Source organism: Anas acuta, chromosome 3 (assembly GCF_963932015.1).
Source record: "Anas acuta chromosome 3, bAnaAcu1.1, whole genome shotgun sequence".
NCBI lineage: Eukaryota > Metazoa > Chordata > Aves > Anseriformes > Anatidae > Anas > Anas acuta.
The window spans coordinates 45,903,092-45,927,414 of record NC_088981.1 but is presented as its reverse complement, the minus strand read 5'-3'; the positions used below and the strand labels follow the sequence as shown (position 1 = coordinate 45,927,414).

General features: G+C 35.0%; 1 protein-coding gene across 4 annotated transcripts in view; it reads right to left on the bottom strand.

Moving 5' to 3' along the window:
* The window catches only part of PDE10A (phosphodiesterase 10A), a 366,309-nt gene that overhangs the window by 28,577 nt on the left and 313,409 nt on the right, over nucleotides 1-24,323 (bottom strand). For all 4 annotated transcript variants that reach the window (XM_068676942.1, XM_068676940.1, XM_068676941.1 and 1 more), the window contains 10 exons: nucleotides 22,227-22,367; nucleotides 19,436-19,591; nucleotides 16,733-16,783; nucleotides 15,461-15,519; nucleotides 12,875-12,926; nucleotides 9,745-9,887; nucleotides 7,619-7,711; nucleotides 6,749-6,935; nucleotides 5,104-5,246; nucleotides 3,110-3,193 (listed from right to left, as the gene is read on the bottom strand). In XM_068676942.1, the coding sequence (XP_068533043.1) occupies nucleotides 3,110-3,193; nucleotides 5,104-5,246; nucleotides 6,749-6,935; nucleotides 7,619-7,711; nucleotides 9,745-9,887; nucleotides 12,875-12,926; nucleotides 15,461-15,519; nucleotides 16,733-16,783; nucleotides 19,436-19,591; nucleotides 22,227-22,367 (1,109 nt within the window). The remainder of the gene's footprint in view (nucleotides 1-3,109; nucleotides 3,194-5,103; nucleotides 5,247-6,748; nucleotides 6,936-7,618; nucleotides 7,712-9,744; nucleotides 9,888-12,874; nucleotides 12,927-15,460; nucleotides 15,520-16,732; nucleotides 16,784-19,435; nucleotides 19,592-22,226; nucleotides 22,368-24,323) is intronic.

Sequence of the window (24,323 nt, the reverse complement as noted above, 5' to 3'; positions counted from 1 at the left end):
TCATTCAAGTTTTGGCAAGGACAAAAGAGTGTGAATACTTGACAATATTTGTAGTTTAATTTGTAAATTTCTGTAATGTAAACCGAACTACCCAGCTCACGTAACACAATTACATAACGTTATCTGCTTCCAAAAGCTTCAAGTGCTGTTTCTTTAAATTATTATCTATTCAACCTGTGAAATAGTGAAAACCTATATCTAATTAATAATTTGAAAATATAATTTTATCAAAACATAAAATTAGGGAGGTTTATGCAAATGTTGAAGAAATAATCCTGTTTAAAGTGAAATCTCAGTTAAATACCAAATGCAAAAATTGTTTTGATTCAAAAATGTTGAGATGCTCCATAATGACATTATGAAAAACATATATATATATATATACATACACACACACACATATATATATATCACTCAATATATATAGGTTTGGTTTTTTTTTGTTTTTTTTTTCATTTTGGCCAAATGACCAGAAATTCATATTTCAGTGTTTCTGCATTTTTCATCAAAATAAATCATTGTTAGGTAATTGCTTTTACAGGATTTTTTTTTATTCTTCTTGATATTATTATATGCAAAGTGAATCTATTTTCAAAAGTATTTTTACTAAGGTAATGTTAAAAAGTAGTTAGAAAGTCATTGTTATGTTTGGTTTATGTGCTCATTAAGAATGTTTTTGAGACACTTTGTATCCTCCAGTATTAGAGCTCTACAAAACCTTTGAAAGGAAAGAAATCTTTTTGTTTGCAGATGGGAAATTCAGGCATAGATTAGGTATCAGGTAAAATTTTCTAAAGTAATTAGAAGGCTGCCAGGGTAAAAAAGGACTACTATGCCCAGAAGTGAACAGAAGCTACCAGAGTCCCAATTCACTAACTTTCTTCGTCATGAAAAGATCAGTTTTCCTTTATTTTCTCTCTCTCTTTTTTTTTTTCCTGTTTGACTTTTTCCATGTTTTTATCATGTCTCGCAAGGCTCATGGAAGCTTTAATGGAAGCATTGATGTCCTAGCTGTCCTTGTTTTGGAGGATTGAGAAGATCTGTACTTTCAGAAACTAAATATAAGTCTGTCAGTCCTCCTTTTCAAATATTTTTCTCACTTTTATTTCTTTAACTTTGTATGTGAGACTTGAGACATTTGAAAAATGTGAAATGGATATCAATTCTTTCCCACTAATTCTTACACCTTGGCAAAGTGAACTAAAAACAACAACAACAACAACAAAAACAGTAGAAAATTTGAACCCAAATCCTGAAGCCACAGCCATTCTTTCAGGAATGGAAACAACCTAATTGCACTGAGAAGTAGAGAACTGCATTTAAAATAATCATCCAATTCACAATATGGAAGAGGAGAAGAGAAAGACCTTCAGATTTGACTATATTCAGGCTTTGAGGGCATGGAGATTCATCTAATTATTAAGATGAAGCTGACACCAATAAATTTTTCCCAAATGTTTCTTCCTCCATTTTGCCAGGAGACACTTCCCTTTTCTTTCACTCATCTGTGGATTTTTCCACAATTCAGAGCAGTTCCTTTTTCTCAGCAATGGAAGCATTAGCCAAGACACTACTGATCTTGGTAATGGATGCTGAGAGAAAGGACAATAAATGAAATGACATTTCATTCCAAAATCACTCATTTACATACATAATGCACAATGATCATAGAATCAAATAATGGTTTGGATTGGAAGCAACCTTAGAAATCACCTAATTCCAACTAGCCTTCCACGGACAGGGACTAGCCTCCCACCAGATCAGGTTGCTCAAAGCCCCATCCAACCTGACCTCAAACACTTCCAGTGATGGGATATCCACAGCTTCTCTAAGCAACCTGTTCCAGTGCCTCAACACCATCGGGTAAAGAGTTTCTTACTCATATCTAACCTAAATCTTCCCCTCTTTTAGTTTAAAACCATTCCTTCTTGTCCTATGACAAAGAGTTCATCCCCAGCTTTTCTGTAGCCCCCTTTAGGTACTGGCAGTCCCCTGTAAGGTCTCCCAGAGCCTTCTCTTCTCTAGGCTGAAAAACCCCAACCCTCTCAGCCTGTCTTCAGAGGAGAGGTGCTCTATCCTTTTAAGCATCTCCCTGGCCCTCCCCTGGACTTGTTCTAATACATCCACGCCCTTCTTCTGCTGGGGACCCCAGAGCTGAACATAGTGCTCTAGGTGGAGTCTCATGAGAGCAGAACAGAGGAGGGAGGATCCCCTCCTTTCACCTATTGGCTTGGCTTCTTTTGATGCTGATAACAAATCTATTTTGCAAGATAAGGTCCAACCTGGAATTATTTTAACTGTTTATTATAATTAATTTCAACAGATATATATTCTACAAATCAGTAGTTATGGACCATCTCCCTTTATTTGTCTGTAAAAAAGAAGAAAAAAAGTAAGTGCCTCCAATATCTTCACGACCTTCTGACTCAGAAAAAATTTCAACTCAGAACCAAGCTGTACGTCTATATATTGTGTTGGAAGAACAACTTGAATAATAACTTGTTTGGACAATATAATGAGTTCTTTCATATCCATGAGGAGACGCCTGTGAGGCTGAAGACACCTGAGTTGTCCAGTCTGGAGAAAAGGAGGCTGTAAGTCAAACTTATTGCTCTATTCAGCTTCCTGGGGAAGGGAAGTGCCAGTCTCTGCTCCCCAGTTACTGGTGACAGGAACAGCACAAAGCTTTACCAGGAGAGGTTTAGACTGGACATGTGGAAAAATTTCTTCACTGCACAAACACTGGAAGAGGCTTCCTAGTGAGGTAGTTGATGCCTAGTCAGTGTTCAAGAGATGTTTGGACAATGCCTTAATCATATTTTAACTTCTGATTATCCCTGAAGTGGTCAGGCAGTTGGACTTGATGATCTTTGTAGGTCCCTTCCAACCAAACTATTCTAATCTAATCTGTCCCTAAATTTTATGAAGCGAAGACCAAGAAGCTAGGACAAGAGACTCAGCCTGCTTTTGACAGCCCTGTACAGACCACGCATAGTAAATAAACTCCAAAGAAAATATGACTGTGCATTAGGAAATAATGACCTTAATGTTTCCAAATAAACAAATGCATAAGCAATGGAATTAAAGCAATAAATCATGTAGTTCATACCAGGCTGTCCCACAGGACTGGTGAACCATGTAGACAAAAATGGCAGGCCAGACATCCTCATAGGGGCTGATGTCAAAGTGGTATCTAAGAAGAAAGTTTCAGCTTGGTAAGAAAAAACACTCTTTCTTAAGAAAGTGAATATGACTAGATAATGTATATCTGACAGCATGCACTTGTTTCTGAAAATACACAGGGTATATCTACCTGACTTTACAGGGTATATCTTCCTTCAATGTAGATTAATATTTTTCTAGTATGGTCAAGGCAACTATGATGGTTAGCCTTTGGCTTTGTTTAATTAATAGAAGCATAAACCTTCATTTAAGAATCCATTGTTTAATAATGTACAACAATCTGTGTTCACTCCTAAAATTTACTTTTCTCCCGAGAATTGTAAGGATGGTGTGTCCAATAATACCTTTACTATCTTTTTGCCCAAAAATTTCCGTCATGAATTTGGTGAGACTTGCTTTAATTTCGATATAGCAAAAGTCACCTTTTACTGGCTAATAGAAATTAAACACAGACTTCAAAAATCAAACTTTTTTTTTTTTTATGACTGCATTTTTTATGTTTCATTAGCTAAGGACTTCCCCTCTCTCCGTATCAACATTTAGGCCTAATGCTAGGTACTTGCTCAGCAGAACTGTTTGTCCTTTGATTATTAATTAACCCTTTTCTCTGCACCTGCTGTGCTGCAAGTCTTCTATTTACTTTCCACTGAACCTAGCTAAACACTTGCTCATGTATGTGATGTACTGAACAGCACAGCAGATGCAAGAGAGCTGAAGGTAGCTGAATTGCTTGAAAAATGGTTAAATGTATTCAGAGTTCTCAAACTAAAGGATGTTAATATAATTTAGAATAAAACCTGTCATCTTTACAAGTAAAAGTCATTTTGGTGAGGAGGTGGGTTATATAATATCATCTAACAAAGCATAAGAAATTGTGTTGCAAAGAATAAGCTTCTGTTAGGGTGTAATCCTGCAGGCTGCTAATACTCCAGCTTTCAAGCAAATCACTTCAGCATGTAATGAACTTTAACTGAAAGAAGTCTCTGTTAAGCATATGCTTGCATGCTTTCTCAGTCACGGCTGCAGTGTATAACACTTGACAGGAGCGAGCTCTAGAGATCAGGTTAATGAAAACAGTTTAGATTTTGTGACTCAGAACTGTGGAGTTTTGATTTTAGGCACCTGGTCACTACAGCAGAATTTATTGTCCTGGGTCAGAAATGGTGACTTAAAAACTGAGGTGAGTCCCAATGTCAGTACTGAGTGGGAAATACAAATCAAACAGACAAAGGCACATCTTCAGCGCATGGAAGACCCATGAGATCTGATAGCAACTGAATTATTTCAGAGAAAGTCTTAGATTATTCAGATATTGCAGACTAAGGAATGGAAAGCCCTCCAAATTTTGGGCTGTAACTTTAAACCTTAGCACATGGGACTCATAACACTGAATTATCTTCAGAGGTTTAGAGTTCTGTATCCATTTTTCCCTCCTTCGAGAAACACAGAGGCAAAACACACAAAGGCAAAAACAAAAACAGGGAGGAGCCGAATCTTTTATTCTAAAACATATAAATGGGGATGACGTCCTGCATTTGATCTTAACTACTCATGTAACAACTCAGCCTCCTTTCTGGGTCTGAGCTGGTGGTGACTTAGGAGCACTGGAAAGTAAATTCAGCTCTACAGTCCTTAGATATAAATTAATACTTACTGCAACTACTGTAGATATGCATGCCTATGGAAAATGCTACCAATCTAGGTAGGTATTATTTTACATCTTTGATATATACAGTTTGCTCATAGGTCATAAAGTTTAAATAGGTATAAGATTGCTAGAGACAAACATCTATGATATTGGGATAGTTCTATAATGAAAGTGCTTCCTACAAAACCCTTAGCTATACCGAGGGAACAACAATAATATATTTCACAATCAGATACCAGTTGTAACTGTTGATATATTGAAAATACACTTACAGTTCAATTTCTTTATAAATATGTGGAGGCAGTGTACAGTGCATTAGGTTTTGCCACTCTTCTGCTGTACAAACACTGTGGTAGGATAATTTCTCCATTGTTACACGGTAAATACACTCAGAATGGCGAATTCTGTGGTACATCTGAAAAAGCAAAGTCATTCATTAATGTGACATTTTAATCAAGTTAAAACACTATTTATTTCCTGTATTCAAGCACTTATTCTTAAACTACACATTTAAAAAAAAAAAAAAAAGTTAATGATTTTGGCTGCCCAACTTTACACATCAGAAAAAATAATAGGAAATTTGGAACTTGGAACTTCTGAAAAAAATGGGCCTTCAATAATATCATTCAGCGCTTACTCTCTCACAGGTACAAATCTAACGCTTGTCTAACATTTCACTGTGTCTAAACTCTCCCAAGAAAAAGAACTAATGTTCAGAAATTAAAAATAGAGCTTACATTGTGGTGACAGAAATAAAACTGATATCAGGTGGGGCACAATTCATATTTTGTGTCACTACATAAATTCAATTATTAATTGGTACAAATAACTGCTACTTATGTACAGTAAAAAGCACAAGTGGTGTTTTTCATACCTACATTACCATGCAGTAACAGTGAAAAATTAATACATTTAATTACTGAATGGTTCAAACAGTTATTGTGGACATGGCATGTTTTGTACACAAGTGAGGACAGAACAAAAGTAAAGGAAAATTCAGGAGCAGCATGCCCTGAATAATAAGGTTCACCATTTAAAATGAGTAAATTCACACACAATGGACTGACTGTATAGGTCCAAGTTTCATTTATATGCAGACCTCTTTACTTGTCTTAAATCGTGTGGAACACGTTTAAATAAGTGCAGATAAAATTTACTGCATCATAATACTGACAGTATGATGTAAAACAGCTTAACGTAAATCACCAGGTTTAACTGACATGGTATCTTATCTCCCATGAATATGACACATTTCTTCAGCATTGCATTTTTATTGCATTTTTGTACTTACATAGTAATGACCATTAAATTGTTTGCACTTTCTACATGAATAGTAATTTTAGATAAAATAAAGAGTTTAAACACAAAAATAGTATCCACTCTTGGAAGCGTGGGTAATTATGACAATAACACAGTATATAAATGTATAAATATTTTTTAATATTAAGCATATGGAACGGAGAGAATGCATACAATCTCCATCCCCCTGATAAATTTTTAAAACATGTGATCTGAATTTATAAAATTAAATAAGAATAATATTTTATTAAAATCTTTTATTAAATGTTAAAATTATTTTATAATATTAAATAAGAATAATATTTTCTAATGGAAAAGACTGTTATGATTCTATGAAAAGACAGTTATGATTCACATTTCAGTTTGTTCTCTCAATTTAGCTACATAAAACGGATGCATCCAGAGTACAATTATTTCAGAAAGCATCAAACAAATCCCTACTTATCTATTAAAACACAACTATTCAGTAAAGAATTCAGTGATTCTTCGATGATTCTGTTTCCTTATTAATTCAATGGAACAGATTTATGGATTTTAGTAATCTGGAAAATCAAACAGTAGATTAAGATTCTAAATTTTAAGATTATAACAGTTTACAAAACTGTAGATAAAACTTACATTAGCACAGTGTAAGGCTAAAGCACAAAAGACTGCAAACATTTTAAAGTTGTTCTCATCAGTTTTAGAGAAGGCACTTCCACTTATTTTGTTCACCATTTGCACAACGCCTATTACACTTCCTCGGCTCACAATAGGCATGCACAGGATATTTCTGGTTGTGTAGCCTGTATAGAGGTCTACTTCTCTGGAGAGCCAAACAAGAGAAAGAAAGAGAGAGAGAGAGAGAGAGAGAGAGAGATAATATTATTAATTAGTATCTATTCCTTGTTCCCTAGAAATGTTGATGTACAATACAGCAAATAATTTTAAGGTAGATGTAATTAGTACCTGCATGAAGTTCACCTCTAAAGTTCTCACATATTTTCATCTACAGTGTCAGAGTTAGAAAGAACTTTTAAATTCTTTAATCTCCATTTTCAAGACAGAGAATAAGTATTTCCTCAACTGTATAGATGGAATATTGAAAAAACTGAATATGTTTAAGTATTACCCATGACTTTGTTAGGAAAAATACATATATATTCTTATTTATTTTTTCTCCCCTAAAACCATTCAGATTCCAGGATTGCTAATATATAAAATCAGCAACAGTTTACCTAACTGGCAGAATTCCATAACAGGCAATCAACAAATTTTTCTCCTGATACTTATGTTAGATAAAAAAATATAATACTTTTTTTTTATTATTATTTTAATATCTTAAAAATACCTCCAATGGCAAAAACATTTAAAGGGATATCCATAGGCTTAATCAGAGTATCACAGCTCCATGAATGTATCCTAATGTGAAACTTAAGTAGGAAATTTTAAGTACACTGAGTTAAGTTTACTGAGCTATCTGTTTTACCCTTATGAATAACATGCTACCTGTTAAAGCGTGGATCTGCATAGGCATCAGGGATGTTAAGGACTTCCCCCGTTCTTGCCACTTGACCAGCTATTCCTTTTTCTATAGAAAATCTGCAGAAAATAAAAAATGTGTGTTAGCCACAATATGAACTATTTGGAAAAGCATTTTTCCACTGGAGTCTGTCTTGAGCACGGTAATGGATATTTGTTCCCAATCAGCGTCATTTTGATGCTTTTAGGAGAAAAATCTTACAAGACAACAACTAGTAGTAAATGATAAAATAAAAGTATTTAAATAGATACTTTCTGAAAACATTTTATATAACTATAGAGTTGAAAACAAAGGATGCCATAGTATGACATTTTAGTGACAAAAAAATTCAATGTCTTCAATAATGCGGGAGGTTATGTCTAAAAACATGACTTTTGTACAAAACCTGACTTGTGTTTACCTTCACAAGCTGTCAGTTTTATCGTTGCTTTTACATATTCATTGGTTATTCAAAGGGCAGGTAAATTTCATAAAAATAAAGTTTGGAAGAAGACCAGTGGAAATGTCAAAGCTAATCGTCATATGCATTTGCTATGTAAACTTCAGAATAACTATCGTGTTTCATCTCATGACGTTCAAACAATACCGTGATACTAACTGTACCACTTAATTACCACCAGAAAATTAAACACAGCAAATATATTCCAGAGTTGAATCAGAAAATTTACAAGTCTGTATTGCTAAGAAATAATTTTCAATTCCTCGACATAGAACAGTTATGGTACACAAGCACAAAACATTTTGTGGGGGAAAAAAAGTCACATGGAACTCTTTTAAATCTAAGCATACCTCCTGCCCCTGCTGAAGTTGGTGACAAAGCTGACAGGATTTCACCCTGTACACCTGTATTAGTTTCTCCTGCTGTTTCTTATGATATGAACATTACACCAACTCAGACCCTTTGCTGATGAGTGACTCAATGTCACTTTCTTACAGATAATTAGGTTATACTTTTCTCTCAGTATACATCACCCTTGAAATGGCTCATACTCTTGTAACTCAGTCAACGTTTCAATAATTTTCATGCAGAAAAGACAAAGATATAAGCAAGAAAAGCAATTATCAAGGAGTATGAAAGTGTATGTTAAAACAGGCCACCTTCCTACTGTACACCGCCTCACTGCTTGTCAGTATGTAAATTGCACTAATTTTTGACTCCTTCCACTTGCACTCATACAGTGTAGTAAGTGGGAGTAAGTTTGTCTAAAGGAGTCCAAGTGAAGACATGAATCACATTTCACTTTGGCCCAGAACTTCAAAAGTACAAGGAGGAATTGAAAAGAATTCTGAGAAATTCACTGCTGCCTGAGTATTTTAATAAAATTTAAATGCAGTATATGGTCATGTATTTTTAAGAAGCTGCAGGTTTCAAACCTGTATATCTATTATTTGTCATTTTTGAAAAGTGAAAAATGTTTTAATTACTTTTGCATTTTACCTCTTTCATTGAAAATATTCATACATGTACAAACTATACACTTGTGGCATGAACCAGAAACACACATCAATTTCACCATTCTGAGCACACTTCAGAATCACAGCTCTTTGAAAGTTTTAAAATACTCTAAATTCACATGAGAAAAATTTAAACTAAAATACTGGACCTAAAATCTTCAAAACCAATTTTCAGTTCATACGAGATTCTACATATGCCTAATCCATCCGTAGGAAGTACAAATTGTGTTTCCTTGCTTTGGATGTGCTTGAATAGCACTAATTTCAATTCCTCTTGGGAACCCTCTTGGGAAAAATTGTCCCATACTGGCAGAACTATGGATTAGGTGCACCTTTACCTGCACCTTTACCTACCTCAGAACACCTCTGTTTTTTTCCCAACATGATTTCCAAAAGGACCGCCTCCGGAAGACGGCATTTCCAGGAGTGACGTTATAGCTTCAGAGACGTTGTTTCGATGGCACTGCAATGTCATTCCCAGAAGTACTACCTTCTGGAGGCGGGTCCTGGTGGGAATGATATCACAGTATGACAAGTATTGTCAGGGTACCTGCAGATAGGCACAGAGACTGGGTAATAAAATGCCTGCACATCTGTAGTTATAATGAAACAGCATTCTTCTGCTAGCTACTCTTACCTTATTTCTTTGGTCTTCTTAAAAACCGGTTTCCCATCATTTTCTTCTCCAATATCAAAAAGGTCTGAATACAGTTCCTTGTTTTTGTGGTCAACCTGGAAGAGTGCACATCTATCTGCATTCACCAGGTTTTTTGCATATATCTACAGACAAAAGACAAAACTAGAGTTAATGGTCACGGGTTAGATTATCTTCAGTTATTTGTCTGATAAAAACATAAATCCTTAGAAGTTTGGAAAACTTATCCAATGTGAAAACCTGTTTGAAGCAGCATCCACCTTCACAGCAATATTTTAGGATACAATTCAAAAGGAAAGTGTGATATGCTTTTTCAAAAATTTCTGTAAATTAATGTGATCTTTCTGAGAAATGCAGACCTATCTTTAGAGGCTTGAATGTTTGCTAAAAGAGAAAAGGCTTTCTAATTTAACTGTATTTCAAGTACAAGGAATGCTTTTCATAATGGTACCTTTCCCTCTATTTTTAGAAATTATTCATCTTCATGTGATTTTAAATAGACAGTATACAGCAAGACAAGAACATTTTTTGGCTTTTTTTGTGTGTCTTCAGTGCAAATATAATGGTGAATATCCAGTGAAGGAAGACATAACAGAGAGTCTAGTGTTTGTTTCTAAAAACAAACAAACAAAAAACCAAACAAACAAAAAAAAATGTAAATGTGCCTGTGACACTCAAAAATAAACAGATAAAAATTAGAAATGTCATGATAGATTACCACTTGCAGCAGTATGGGAAATAGATACAACCTCCTGATACTAGGGACAGTTCTTGGACAAAAATTCAAAAATTGAGAACTAGTAGGTTCTTCATGAACTAAATAAAGGCCCCAAGATACCACCCATAGTCAAGTACCACAGTGTAATAATATACCTTCATGGCCTTTATCATACTTCGAGCTAGCTACTTTCATCTCAGCAAAACTAATCGCCAGTCAGCACAGAACTTTGTCCCAGGAACACAGCAGAATTTCACTGAATGGTTTCTCAGGCTTAGGATGGACTTTCTGAGAACACTAGGAAAGCTAGGAAAGACTGTTGATTGTGTCACATGAGTAACACTGTGTTAAGATATATACTCAGGTTCAAGAATGTGCTCTGTCCTATTCAGGTTTATCTCCTGCTTTTCTTATCTGCTCAGAAAGTATAGTAACTGCATAGTATAGAAAGGTATAAGGTGTCTTTCTCTCTCTCTCTCTCAATTGTACATGTATATATTCAGTCGAAGAAAGAGACTGATTATGATTACACCTTGGTCTTTGGTGTGTAGGACATGCAGGGAGGACAGCTGAGACTTCTCAGGCCTTCTGTATGAATGACCTCTTTTTTTTTTTTTTTTTCCTCCCTCTCACTCTCATCTTTCAAACAATAACAACAACAAAAAAAACACCCAACCTAAAACATTTCATTTCATGTTAATGGAAGTAGACAAATGTTAGACCTTTGCAGGAAGAACCTGTGAGATGGTAAATCACTGGCTGTGAAGCTTTACTCCACTGTCATATGAGCTATGTAACATGCACTGCACAGAAACCATCTAGACTTTACAAAAGCTGGAGAGCTCTCCCATATTGAAAGAATCTGTGGCTAGATAGATCCTGCTGTTTTCTTCTGGTCCATCAGAGCAGGGTAAAACAGGGAGAGTGCAAGCTAAGATATAACTTTTGTGAAATATTGAAGTAGTGAGGTGAAACTGACTGTCACTCTTCTGTCCCTCTGAGATACAGAATATGCCACATAATGATACAGTCACACTCTCATAAAATGGCAATGTGTGCAAATGTAATAATTCAATTAATTGGCCCAAGAAACAGCCAACAACTACAGATCAAAATGGAAGCTGAGTATGAAGCATCTATACAGGCTAAAATGCAGAACCAGGATACAACCAAGTGTCTTTGAAAAGACAAGGAAAGAGTAAGCATATTTTACTGCCAAACGTGTTTTCCATCAGAACTCTCTTCACAGTGAAGAACAGGGAAGAACATGAATATTCGTCCTCAGTGCTGTATGTTATATTACATCAGTTCTTTTAAATGTTAAGCAATGATTAAGCAGTTCATTTAAACTGGAAAAGTCAGTGTTCAGAAATGTATCCTATGTGCAAAAGTCTTGACAATGTACTAACTAGAATAAGACAAAAACTGCAAAATATTTTCTATAACTAATTCAAGTTTCTAAGTAAAACCACTTTTATATTGTTTGCATTTGTTGTTTCTTGTCTTTGAATATTGCAGCTAAGAATATCACTTTGAAGATTAGAGCATATGTTGGAATACTCTTGGAGAGTACATTTGAATATGCATATTGAACTAATAGTATCAGAGATATGATTAAGATTTACATTTAGGGAAAAGAACTGCAGTATTCAATGAATGTGCCTGAAGCTAAAAAATGTAATTCATTTTTTAAGCATTCAGAATGTGCTACAACCAACCAGTCCACCAGATATTTGTAGACACTGTTCAAGAAATAATTCCAAATTTGAAAACGATTCAAAAAATTGTAATCTGTTTCTTGACTGTACGTCATGTAATTCATTGATTAAACACAGTCTGTTAGCTATTTCATTGGATTTGGCTTTCATGGTTTTTTGTTTGTTTGTTTTTTATAAAATATTGACTGGCTCTTTTGTTATGGCTGTAAATACTTCTGCAAAGCAAAGAGGATGTAATGTCTTGCACATCTCATTCAGCAGCTGGAACAAATACGCTAGAAATAATGTTTGACTTCCTACAGACAACTTCCTGAGGAATGTTTTGCAGCATGTAGAAAACTTGAATTTAGGAGAAAGGACAACAGGTTGATGTAATAAGAGAAACAGAAACCTTTTTGTTACAATTTTCAAGCCTTCAACATGCAATAGCAATGACACAGTTCAGGGACAGTATTGTGTCATTACTTATGAAAGCTGTGAAATGAAGTTATTGCAACAATCAAAATCAAGCTGACACCTTACTTTCCTCTTCCATATAGAGATGTTAATTTTGTTTGTATTATCACAAACAGCTCAGACATTTCAATGATGTGTAATGTCTTACTTTAGGGAAAGGAGAATGGAGGACTTTAATAACCAAGATTAAACAAGTTAGAAGGGAAAAAACAGAACTTACCATTATATGTTCAAGTAGAGAATCTATTGCAACTATATTATCAAAATATGTTCTGTAAAGAAAGAAGATTCAGTAAGTATTTGCATTTAGCTAAACACTTCTCAAATGACTGTTGTGGGCTCTTGTTGGGCTCTTTTCAATTAACTTATAAGTTAATTGAAATAGGTGAGAAAAAATGTTTGCACCTTGAAAACCATTTACTTGCTTTCTATTGCACAAGGAATTCAGCAACGGTCCTACTAGATCTGTTCCTTTAAGCCATTATTCAATAATGACAGAACTCCTTCAAAAAAGAAAAAGACTACCAAACATTGCCTGCCTTGAACTGAACAGGCCCTGACTGGGCAACACCAAAAAGGTATCAAAATGCTTTGCCATCTTTTACGCACTTAAAATTTTAAAAGGAGAAGCAAAAAGGGAAAGCAATCCAGAAGATATACATCAAACCAAAAAAAAACACAACCATCTCTTCCATTGTTCACTACAGATATATAACATTATCTGCATATGTTTTCAAAATGTCTCATTAGGTTTATGCATAGAGGATTATGTACTGAGAACTAGTAAATACCATGTGTTGTAACTAAATTCATACCATATTAATCTACTTAAATACTATCTAATAGTATTTAAAAGCAACAATTTATGAAACTTTTAATGAGTATTCTTTATTAGCCCAGGTATTTGCATATTGGTGTTGCAGAAGACTAATCTTGTGACTTAAAAAAAAAAAAAAAAAAAAAAAAAAAGAGTTATCTCAGTTTCACAGTGAAGGGGTAACTGCCTAAGGACAGTCAAGAACATTGAACGATAAAGGTCAAGCTTATTAGTAAAAGAAGCCTAAATCAAATCTTCCACATTCCAAGTCTTAATAACCCTTGGATTACAATGCTCCCAGGAGACAGAAAGACATTCTCCCATGGCCTTGAACACATATACAGCTCACTTCTGTTTGGTCTAGTGAAAAGGTATATAAAACATATAATACAGGTGTATAATACAATGTCTTACAATTTCAGAGACATGAAGAGGTGGAGCACTATATACCCTGCCCTTTCTACAATGCTATAGAAGATGTCCTACTGACACTGCATAGTAGTTAATTTCTCATTGAATAGGAAATCCTCTTTCCATATAAGAACATGTACAGACTCTGTCTAAAAGCAAACTGAGTATTTCCTTGCCAGTGCAATTCTTTGCCTACATAAAATTGATAAAGGTGTTAAATGATATTCCTTTTTTTTTTTTCCTCAAAGCATAGGCTTTCTTTTTTTGTTAAAACTAAAATATTCTAACAATTGATAATGCTATTTTATAACAATTGATAATACTTTTTTTTTTTGCAGAAAAATCTATTAAATATTTGCAGTATTTATTGTCATTTTTATCTTAAAATTTTAAAATACAAAATTCTTTAAAAAAAAGTCAGTATTATTTACCAAAAGTAAATTGCCAGCCACTAAATTTGGCTAGATTAATCCAGCGTTCACAGATAAACTTGCTCAGTACAGATGCTAGTAGCAGACAACCACTGTGCAAAGGAATGTAATGGTGCAAGACACCACAGCAAGAGAATGGCTCTGACAAGGGAATGATGAGAGTGCTCTTTAGGAGGTATGCTCTAAAAATAAGCTGAAATTAAAAAATAAATAAAACAAACTAACAAAAAAAAAAACATTTCCAAGACCAAAATGTAGGAAAAACATCTGGGTACAGCCTACTTGCCCTCCATGCAAGAGGCAGGCTCCTTCCACCAATCTATCATCTCCCATTGCGGCAGAAGTGATTCAGCTCCCTGTATTTGCATTTCTGAGTTATGGCAGAGGCTTGCTGGACATCCTTTAATCCTATCAGCTTTAGAACTGTTCATCAAGACCCAAAAAACAATACCACCAACCCTTAATTATTTTAATTTACTATCTCTATTGTTTAAAGATGCTTGTAACAGTAACAAAGGAAAAGGGATGAAGGACAAGATGGATTAGAACACATAATTGACTTCACAAGTCTTAGAACAAACTTTCATACTTCTACATGGTTTTCAGCTTAATCTTTCATTTATCATGATGAGAAATTAAAATAACATATACCATACACAGTTACAGTTCTTTAAAAACAAAAACAGAGTCTCCAGAAAACACAGAGATGAACAACCGTGTGGCAGTCCTGATTCTTCAAGGTTATACCCTTGAAGTGTGTATACTTATGCATATATACTTATACATGCATGTAGAGGTCAAAAAATGAGGAGGGAAGTGCTGGAACAAATTGACTACATTTTCAAAAAATCCATACAAACCTTCTAAAACTGACCCTGATAAGAAATGACACCTGTTTATTCTTTTGGCATGCAGAGCCACGTTTAAATCCAATGGGGGTGGGGGGAACAACAACAACAAAAACTTGCTAAAGACCACAAATGTAAATAAATTCTATATAAATAAAGCAGTATAACAGCAATACACCACTGCCACCTACATCATTCATTCTTAGCTCTGTGCCGAAGTTTTTCTGCCCTCTTCACCTGTTCAAATTAGAAAGCTCATCAAAGTAGACTGATGAGGTTATAGTGCAAATCATACTTACTTCGATACATCAAGCAAGAAGTCATTCAGTTCAGTCTGTTTGGCAAGGCCTCTGCACACCTGTGGAAGAACAGATTGTGTTATCATTTGTTCCAGGGGAACACTGAAGTCAGAAGGAACCTGAAGTCATGTGGTCTACCCATTTGATTTGTATTAAAAAAATACCACTCCTAGTGTATAGATATATTACACCATTGTATAAAATTAATAATAGGATTTGTGTATTGGGCTTCAATCTTAGCTATCTCTTTAGTAGCCTAGTAGTTAAGGCCTAATTCCAGATCAGAAGTCCCACATTCTTCCCAGGCAAGAACCTGGGTAGGGTGAGTATTCTCCTTTGGCCTGCAAGAGCTGAAGGGAAAGGAATGAAAATGAACAATGAAGAGTGAGTCAGTATTATAAAGTGATGAGAAGTTCCAACTGCATGCGATTACAATTGTACTAGTGCACAATAACCAAGGCCAGTAAATTCTTTTTGTATGTGCCAGGGTGAATGATCACACTAAATGAAGTAAATGATTTCCAGCAATGAGGTGGCAAATATTAGTCTTGAAAATGAAAGCAGGAAATTTTGTGCAAGCCTTCTGTGATGTTCATAAAAGACATCTTGAAAAAAATAATGTAATAATCTTCCTTCTGTGACTTGACAGATGAACCTGTTTCAGTATCTTCTGAGTGCTGATGGAATATGTTTAGATTCAGTGCTACTATCTTCTGTTAGCTGAAGGAACAATGCTTCTCAGTAAAGCTGTTGGGATTTGCTACAAGAGATAGCAGTGTGTGGAGCTTCATTAAGCACATCCTTAGCTGGAGTAGCTAGAGAACCATGAAGCAGATAGCAAGGATAGCTTAAAGCAGACTTAACTAGCAACACCTAATAATTTCAAACTGATTACTATGTGAGGAACCAGGTGGCCTGGCAGTTGCCTTCTTCCAAACAAAACAAAACAAACAAACAAAATACTGTAAAGTTGTTACAATTCCACTTCAATAATTATCTATCTACTTCACTAAAATTTCTTTTCTTTTAAAATCAAAGGAATAAAAAAAAAATGTTATTTATTAAGTCATTTGCTCCATGGTTGCAAGTGGAGAGAACTATATCAATAGACACCAGAAACTTTAGCATACTTTTTCAGGATCTGGGAAGGGCCTTAAATCAATGTTTTAGTAGTGACCCCATTTAAGTTTGAACATAATCCATATTTCTACCAATCAAGTCCTGGCAGAACGGCTACGTAATGAAAAATAATGAAAATCAACCCACACTTACTTGTACTTGATGTATTGCTACTGAAGCCCATGCAAGATTTGCTGTTGCAACCTGAAACAAAAGAGAAAACAAACAAATCTGAACAAACATTGAAAATGTCACACAATTTACATTAGATTTTTCTCTGTACAGCTAAGTGAATTAGACAAAGACAGGCAGCACCAATTTGTGAGGAGATAATTATTTTGTGAAAATTTCTGTATACTTGCAATAACTTTAGTATCAGTAAGATGCATTCAGACGCTGGAGAACATTCCTCCACTTCTGTCATAAAGGTGGTTATTGCTCATAACCAATGGTATTGGCAACCCATCACGTCAGAAACATAACATCAAAACAAATGTCCCATGAGTCAAGGACATTAAAAATTATGTTATGTATATTTTTTTTGAAAGACATCTGTTATAGAAATAAAATATAACATCTTTCTGGGGCTGCATCTCTTCAGCCACAAATATTTCCAGCTGTAAACAGGCACTGTCTCTTTCACTACCATTTTGGTGGCAAAAGAAACAGACCTGATCCCTCATCGCAAGACTAGTGTTTTAAAGTATGACAGTTTCCAGGCAACATTTCAAGTAAATGTCAGGTAAACTGCAGTTAACTAAGATGTGCTACCATGCATAATCTCCTGTCCTTGAAACACATAAGCTTTATAGGAACACAGAGGACACAAGTACTAAAAGTCTGCTGCTGCATTCCCTCCCTCCTCATGTCCTTTTTTTTTTTTTTTTTAAGCAGAACACATTGTACAGATTTAATAAAAACTGCTAATGGTATTCAAAGGCTTTCTGAAACCTGAAAACAAAAAGAATGCTTTAGAACACTCAGAAAATGACCTTTAAATATTTTTAATTTACTAATAAAATATTTTTATTTAGTAGTCTGTCTTTTCCAAGTAGAACATTAATGAAATTCGGTTAAAGAAGGTATTTAATATAACATAAAAGATTCATACAGCTTTGCACAGAACAATGCATGTTTGAGACTATCTGAATTGTAGAATGATTAATGTAATAGGATAAAATTTAAAAAAATAAAATAACTACATTGTGTGTAAGCAGAATTAATGAAGCACGGTATGTGTCTGGTCTTTTTGTTGTTCCGTGGACAGGGACACTAGCACCACCATACTAATCCAGTCCCCTGCCATGACCTCCGTGTACTGGAAAAAAGACACCAGCTGAGACACTGAGGCTGAAGCTACACATGTGCTGACTGCCTAGCTAATATACAAATATCTGCATCCCACTAAGCTTCTTAGGTTACTGATAAACAGAATATATGATTGACAAATGTTACTATTTTTTTTTCCTTCCTTGGGAGAACTAGTTTAATACCTCTTGTTGGCATGTTTTCTGCTTTTTGTGTAAGAATAATTACTCTTCAGTACAGATAAACTGTAGAGCATTTGTGCTCCATGTAACATCTCATAACACAGACCTTGTAACACTATCAAGACAACAGACCTTGCTAAGACTCACCCATTTTGTCCTAATCTCTAAATTTAGGTTCATTTCCCTGAGGAAGGGTACAGATAGAAAGGAACGACACAGTCCTGAGCCACCTTAGCATGTAGCTGGGACATAACGAGGCAAAAATCTCTAAGACATCTAATCCATTTTCAGATTCATTTGTCCTTGGCTAACAACTCAATGTTGAATGACAAATCGGCATGTGTGGACAATTTAACTGCACAGGCCTTATATAAATATAGTACACCATATAGCATACAGAACAGTCATGGAAATGGGAAAATGGATACGGATGGGAGTATCTGTGTGGGGAAACACCAGAATGAAAAAAATAGAAGAGGCTTTTATGAATGTCATGTAGTGATGGCATCTAGATTAGCGGGTCGTCCAGGTACCAGCATATGCAAACACAGTTTCAAAGAACATCTAAATCAGGAGAAAAATAACAATGACGACACATCAAAAATGACATCTTGATGACTCACAGAGGTGGGACACACTAGACAGACAAAATATGTCAACTCCTTAAAGCTAAAGAAAGACTAAAAACCATCACATGGCTGCCAACCTAGAAAGAAACCAGGAGACAAGAGGACTCAACAGGTGGCATCCCTTGTTCTCCACATCCCTGAGAGAAGTCCTGGAGAGACTATCTGGATAACCACATCTCTTGTGCCTGGCTCTTGGAAAAGACCACTTAGACACACACATCTTGGTGCCTGCAAGCGTGTGGATATATATAAGTATGCAAATAAGTGCTTCACTTATACTTTAAAGTAAAATCACTTTCTCCTAGCATAGAGAGTTTCTATATGATTGCAACAACATAGCAAAATTACATCCCACAATAGGGCTATCCCCTTGAGAAACAATATCAAAAACAAATTAACCAAAAAATATCTTTCCATCCTGTAAAATAAAGCTTTTTCTGGAAAGTTAAAATTGAGACCCAGTGTAACTTAGCAGTATAAAGTAGCTTCATTTTTCTGACATATGATGTACACTTGCAAAGATATGCTTTATTCGGCACTTTTGCATTAACTTCTTTAATGACTTTGTATTGAGTTTATAATCAATAAAGACAAATATTTGATGATAAAATTCACATATGAAAAAAACACAGAAGAGAAGAGTGAGAGAAGAAAGTTTGGAGGGTGGAGGGCTGAGGTGCTGGTCATTGTTGCAAAGGGGGGAATTGCAGAACAAGTTTTGGAAAGTGGTGCCTCACCTCTTGGTGACTTAGATGGAAGGCCTCTTTGCCCCAGTGACGATAAAGCTCCAGAATACCAATCAGATCACCAATTGCAGTGACGATGGGTAAACAAAGAACAGATTGGATACGAGTCCCTGATTCCAGTCCAGTACCTTTGGGAAATCGTTCATCCTAGAAAATGTAAACATAATCTGATAAAATGTAAATATCATAACATTAATATAAAAGATAAATTGGTGCTTTTCTCTCCCACCTGACTGATCAAATCTGCAGGAATATATATTCAATGATAAAATTCACTAAAAATCATAACTCCCAGCATAATTTACATTTAGCATTAAGACATTTACTAGAAAAGTTCCATAAAAAATCTTATCAGCATTAATTTATATGTATAGATAAACTTAGTGATACAAAGTTAAATACAAAGTTTTGATATTAGCTTCAGGTTTGCTTTTATAATGCATTTTCTTCATTCTCATAGGCAGCAAATCAACACTTCATTGCTAATGCCAGTCCAGATTAAGAGAGAAGGAAAGAAACACACAAAGAAAAAAGAAAACTAGAGCATTTGTAATTATGAAGTGGGCTGCTCAGATTTCAGCGTTACCAAGCAGCCAGCAGTGTTTGCTAGAGGATAAAAATCAAAAACTGAGGCTAAGGCTAAAGCTTTAGGTTATACAGTTATAATCCTCAACTGACTCCTGAGGAGAAAAACATTTTCCAAAAAAAAAAATTACATGAGAGAAAGTATTTCTCCTTCCCTTGCTTATGCATCCTGAATAAGCCCATGCACAATTTATATTAATAAATGTTAAAAATAACCTACCAGCTGCTATAAAAAGCCCAAATGCATAACATTTGCTTTAAGTAGGGAATATGCAACACTTTATAACTTCAACTCCTCGTGAATGAAAACTCACAAAAACCAGAGAAGCTACCTGTTTGTTGAGGCAGTAACTAGCTGACCTGAAGCATGCCAGAAGCACTTGGTTGCACACAGTCCTTCTGTGCATGATTTTTACTAGCTGTTCCCTGCAGAATCTGCTTAAAAAACACTCTCTTCTTCATGGCTGATCCCACTTACACTGGGGAATGGGATCCTTTCCTTTCTCAAAGAAAACAGGAAGTAATCTCTACCTTAATTACTAAGATGACAATTACTAAGATGAAAACTACTAAGATGACCTGAAAGTCTAAGAACAAATGACAGCCTCACACAAACTGGAAGGCAATGGAGAGTGGGAAGCACTTTTCAACACAAGCCTCCAGCTTTCACTATTTAATTCTGTCTTCCACAGAAGAGGGGTGACGACTCAGTTTGCATCCTAGAATCACAGGAAGGCAAACCATGTCACCACAATTAATCTTCCTTTTCTGGAGGGGTTAATAGAATAAAGAAGGACCAAAGTGAAAGGTCAGAGTGGGGAAATTGGACTGGGAATCAAAACAGCCAGTCCCCTGCTGCAGTGAACTTCCATCCTGCATAGCCTTCACAGAGGTTCATGACTTGAATTTCACAGTGAAAGGAAGTTAATCTTTTCTTCTTAGTACAACCCATTGAGGTACATTAGATGTTCTCTATGTACATCCAAACAGTCACTTCAAAACAGGAAATCTGTTTGGAGTTCTGTCAATAATCTGCTTATACTGTAAAACAACAAAGAGCTCAAAACTCCTCTCCACTAACTCTTCTTAGTATTAGGGATGTAAAATCAACACATACCATCTTAATATACAAGCCTATCATGACATTAATTGGAAATTACCAGTGACGATTTAAGCCTGTCTATTGTATCTCTATGTTATAGACAGAAAAAACCTAACACCATAGAAACACTTGATACTCCAGGTAAGTACCAACTTCTACTACAGAGAAAATAGCATCTGCTTTTTGTTTTCAAACATGGAGAACAGCATCCCTTCATCAGTATGGGGCAACTTCAAGACCCTTTGGGCTACCTTCTTCAGCACCTGTCCACCTGAGAGGTCCACCAGCTAGCGTGTGTATTTGGAATTTAAAATAGAATAAATAAATAAATAAAACTTTTAAAAACAGAGATGGAAATGTCCAATTTTGATCACTTTTGAGAAGATTCTTATTCTAAATCAAAAGAACTCAAAAGAGTACTGAAAACACTGAAGAGTAACCAATTTAAATAGTCTTGGTTTTCTCACAATCAGCCAATCATAAAGCATTCTCATAAAGTACAATTAACTACCCATTTGATGCAACTGCATAAACATGACTAGAGAATAAAGTTTTCCAAGAAATTAAAAAGGACAGACATACATGGTGCCAGGAGTTATCAGAATATTACATACAGATTTTCTGAATATTTAAATAAATGCATAAATTTCTGACTTTTGCAATCAGTTACATATGTAAATCTTGTCTAATAATCAGAACTGTGATTGACATTCATTTAAGTATGAGCTAAGTGCTATAATTAAATCAAACTTTGATTATCTATATGGAAGTCTTTTTGTTTGGGATCAGTACACTGATTATTTCAAGACCAAAAGGACAGAAGTTTTGAGTGCTGTCTTTAACTATAATACCCTTACTTCTATTATCTGACAACAAAAAGCTAATAAAAGACAAAAAAAATCTTTAAATATAGAAATGAATGAGATCTTCTGAATTTACTCCATGAAGTTAATCCAAAATAAAACTTATTTCCTTGGTAGCAAGACAGATGTTAATTACATTGTTACACATTCTGCTCAATAAACATATCAGCATCAAAATATTCATCCCATTAATATGTTGTATTCATCTCATTAAAAACAGAAAGCTTTTTACCCCCAGAATATCTTCTACTAACAACGTTTTTCTGGATCTGGCTACATAAGCAGATACTGTAGTGCCATGTGCAATGGGCCCTGCCGGAATGAGCCGTGGTTGTCCTTCTTTAGCTCCTGGTGGTGTAAATACACACAGACTCTAGTTAGAAGAAAAAAAAAAAAAAAGGAAAAAAAAGAAAAAATAATGTAATTAGAGAGCACGGCTACATTTACAGAGTTACTGTGATACGTATGTAGTTCAAAGGATTGAATAAAGTAGATAACAGAGAAACAGTTTTTGTGCTTTTGAATATGAAAAATAGTTTGTAAAACTCCATGTAACTCTTTCAAAATCATATAAAATCCCACTCTACGTTCAATATTCAGATAGCGAATAACTCTTCCGCTGAAGTCAGTCAGCACTTATATCAGTTGGATTACGTTTACCTTGAATGTAGTTCAAGACTTAGAGTCACAGAAAAATATTATGCCTTATAAGAAATATTTTTTTCTAGAATGCAGTCACTTACTTCTATAGAGAATGCTCAGAAAGTACAGATAATCTTTATTTTTTCTGTTTATCTCACCCAAATGAAAGATAATTTCAAAATTATTATTAATTTATTATTAATTTAATTATTATTAAATTATACTTCCTGAAATCCAAGTGACTGTATTCATCCCCTGTACTAAAAGGGGACACAACACTATACAGCATATTACTAGAGCTCCTAGTAAGAATGGCCACTCCTTTGTACTGATCTGTTTTAACGTTAGATTTTGCTTTCATTACAGCTATTACAGGGGTTCATCTCCCAAGATTCTATGGCATCAATGGTTATGATAATCAATAGTAATTACATCTAATCCTTCTGCTACATTTATAATTTCCAAAATTTTCTGTTACAGTAAACAAAAGCAGGTGCACATGTACTGTAGATACCAGTTGCTCTGCATGCAACATTGCCTTGAAAGACTGAAAAAAGAATTTTATTTTTTTTTTTCTAGTAAGATTTCAGCTTCGGCTTAGTAGTATGCAGGAAGCTTTGCTCTGGAATTGCTGGAATTGTCACTGTGTGTATAGCTAATCCTCGGTAGGAGAAACAACAAAAAAAATCCCATAAAATCTTTGGGTCTGGTTCCTTAAAGAAATTAAGTGAATTCTGTGTACTATGAAATCAATAGCATTTCTGTTATTTCACTCTCCTCTTTAAAGACTTGTGAGGTCATTATTATGATGGTATTTGAATATCTCACAATCTCTATGCCTGTAGTCTCTAACTCCCTTTTATTGTGGGCAGTGAATACCATCCTTGTTTTATAGATAGCAACTAAGTTTTAAAAACAAAACAAAACAAAATACGCCTTTTATTTATATTGTTATTTTAGCTGAGGCTCCAATTACCATTTAAATACAAATTTCACAGACCACTACCCAGACTGCAGAGTGCCCTGCGTTATGATTTAGAGTCAGAGCAAGCCAAAAGGATCACAAGAGAAAGAAAACTCAGGTATGAAGGAAAGGTGAGACAGACTTCAGAAGTCAATAGCCACCATCATGAGCCCTGTGAAACAGGATAAATTATTAAACAGGGGTTGTTTTCATAGAATCATAGAATCATTAAGGTTGAGAAAGACCTCTAAGATCATGTAGTCCAACCTTTAACCTAGTACTGAAGTCCACCACTGTGGACTAAGTTCCAAATCTACACATATCTTGAAAACCTCCAGGGACAGTTAACTAAACCAGTTTCCTGGCAGCCTATTCCAATGCCGCACAACTCTTTCAGTAAAGAAATTTATCCTAATATCCATCCTAACCTCCATGGTGCAAATTGAGACTATTTCCCCATGTCTTATCACTTGCTGTAGAATCACAGAACATAAAATACATCATTTGTATGTGAAAATTCTGCAACTAGTCTCAGTTGTAGAAAATGAAGTGATGATATAAGATGTATCCTTCAAAATTATCATTTACTTCTTCTACAAACATGCGTGGTGCATCATAAAACATTCTAAAGAATTCTGAAAAAGAACACACTGAGACTTCCAGAAACTATGGAGATGCAATGTAATGCACCATTTCTGAAGTGATTAAGGTACCTTAGCTGGA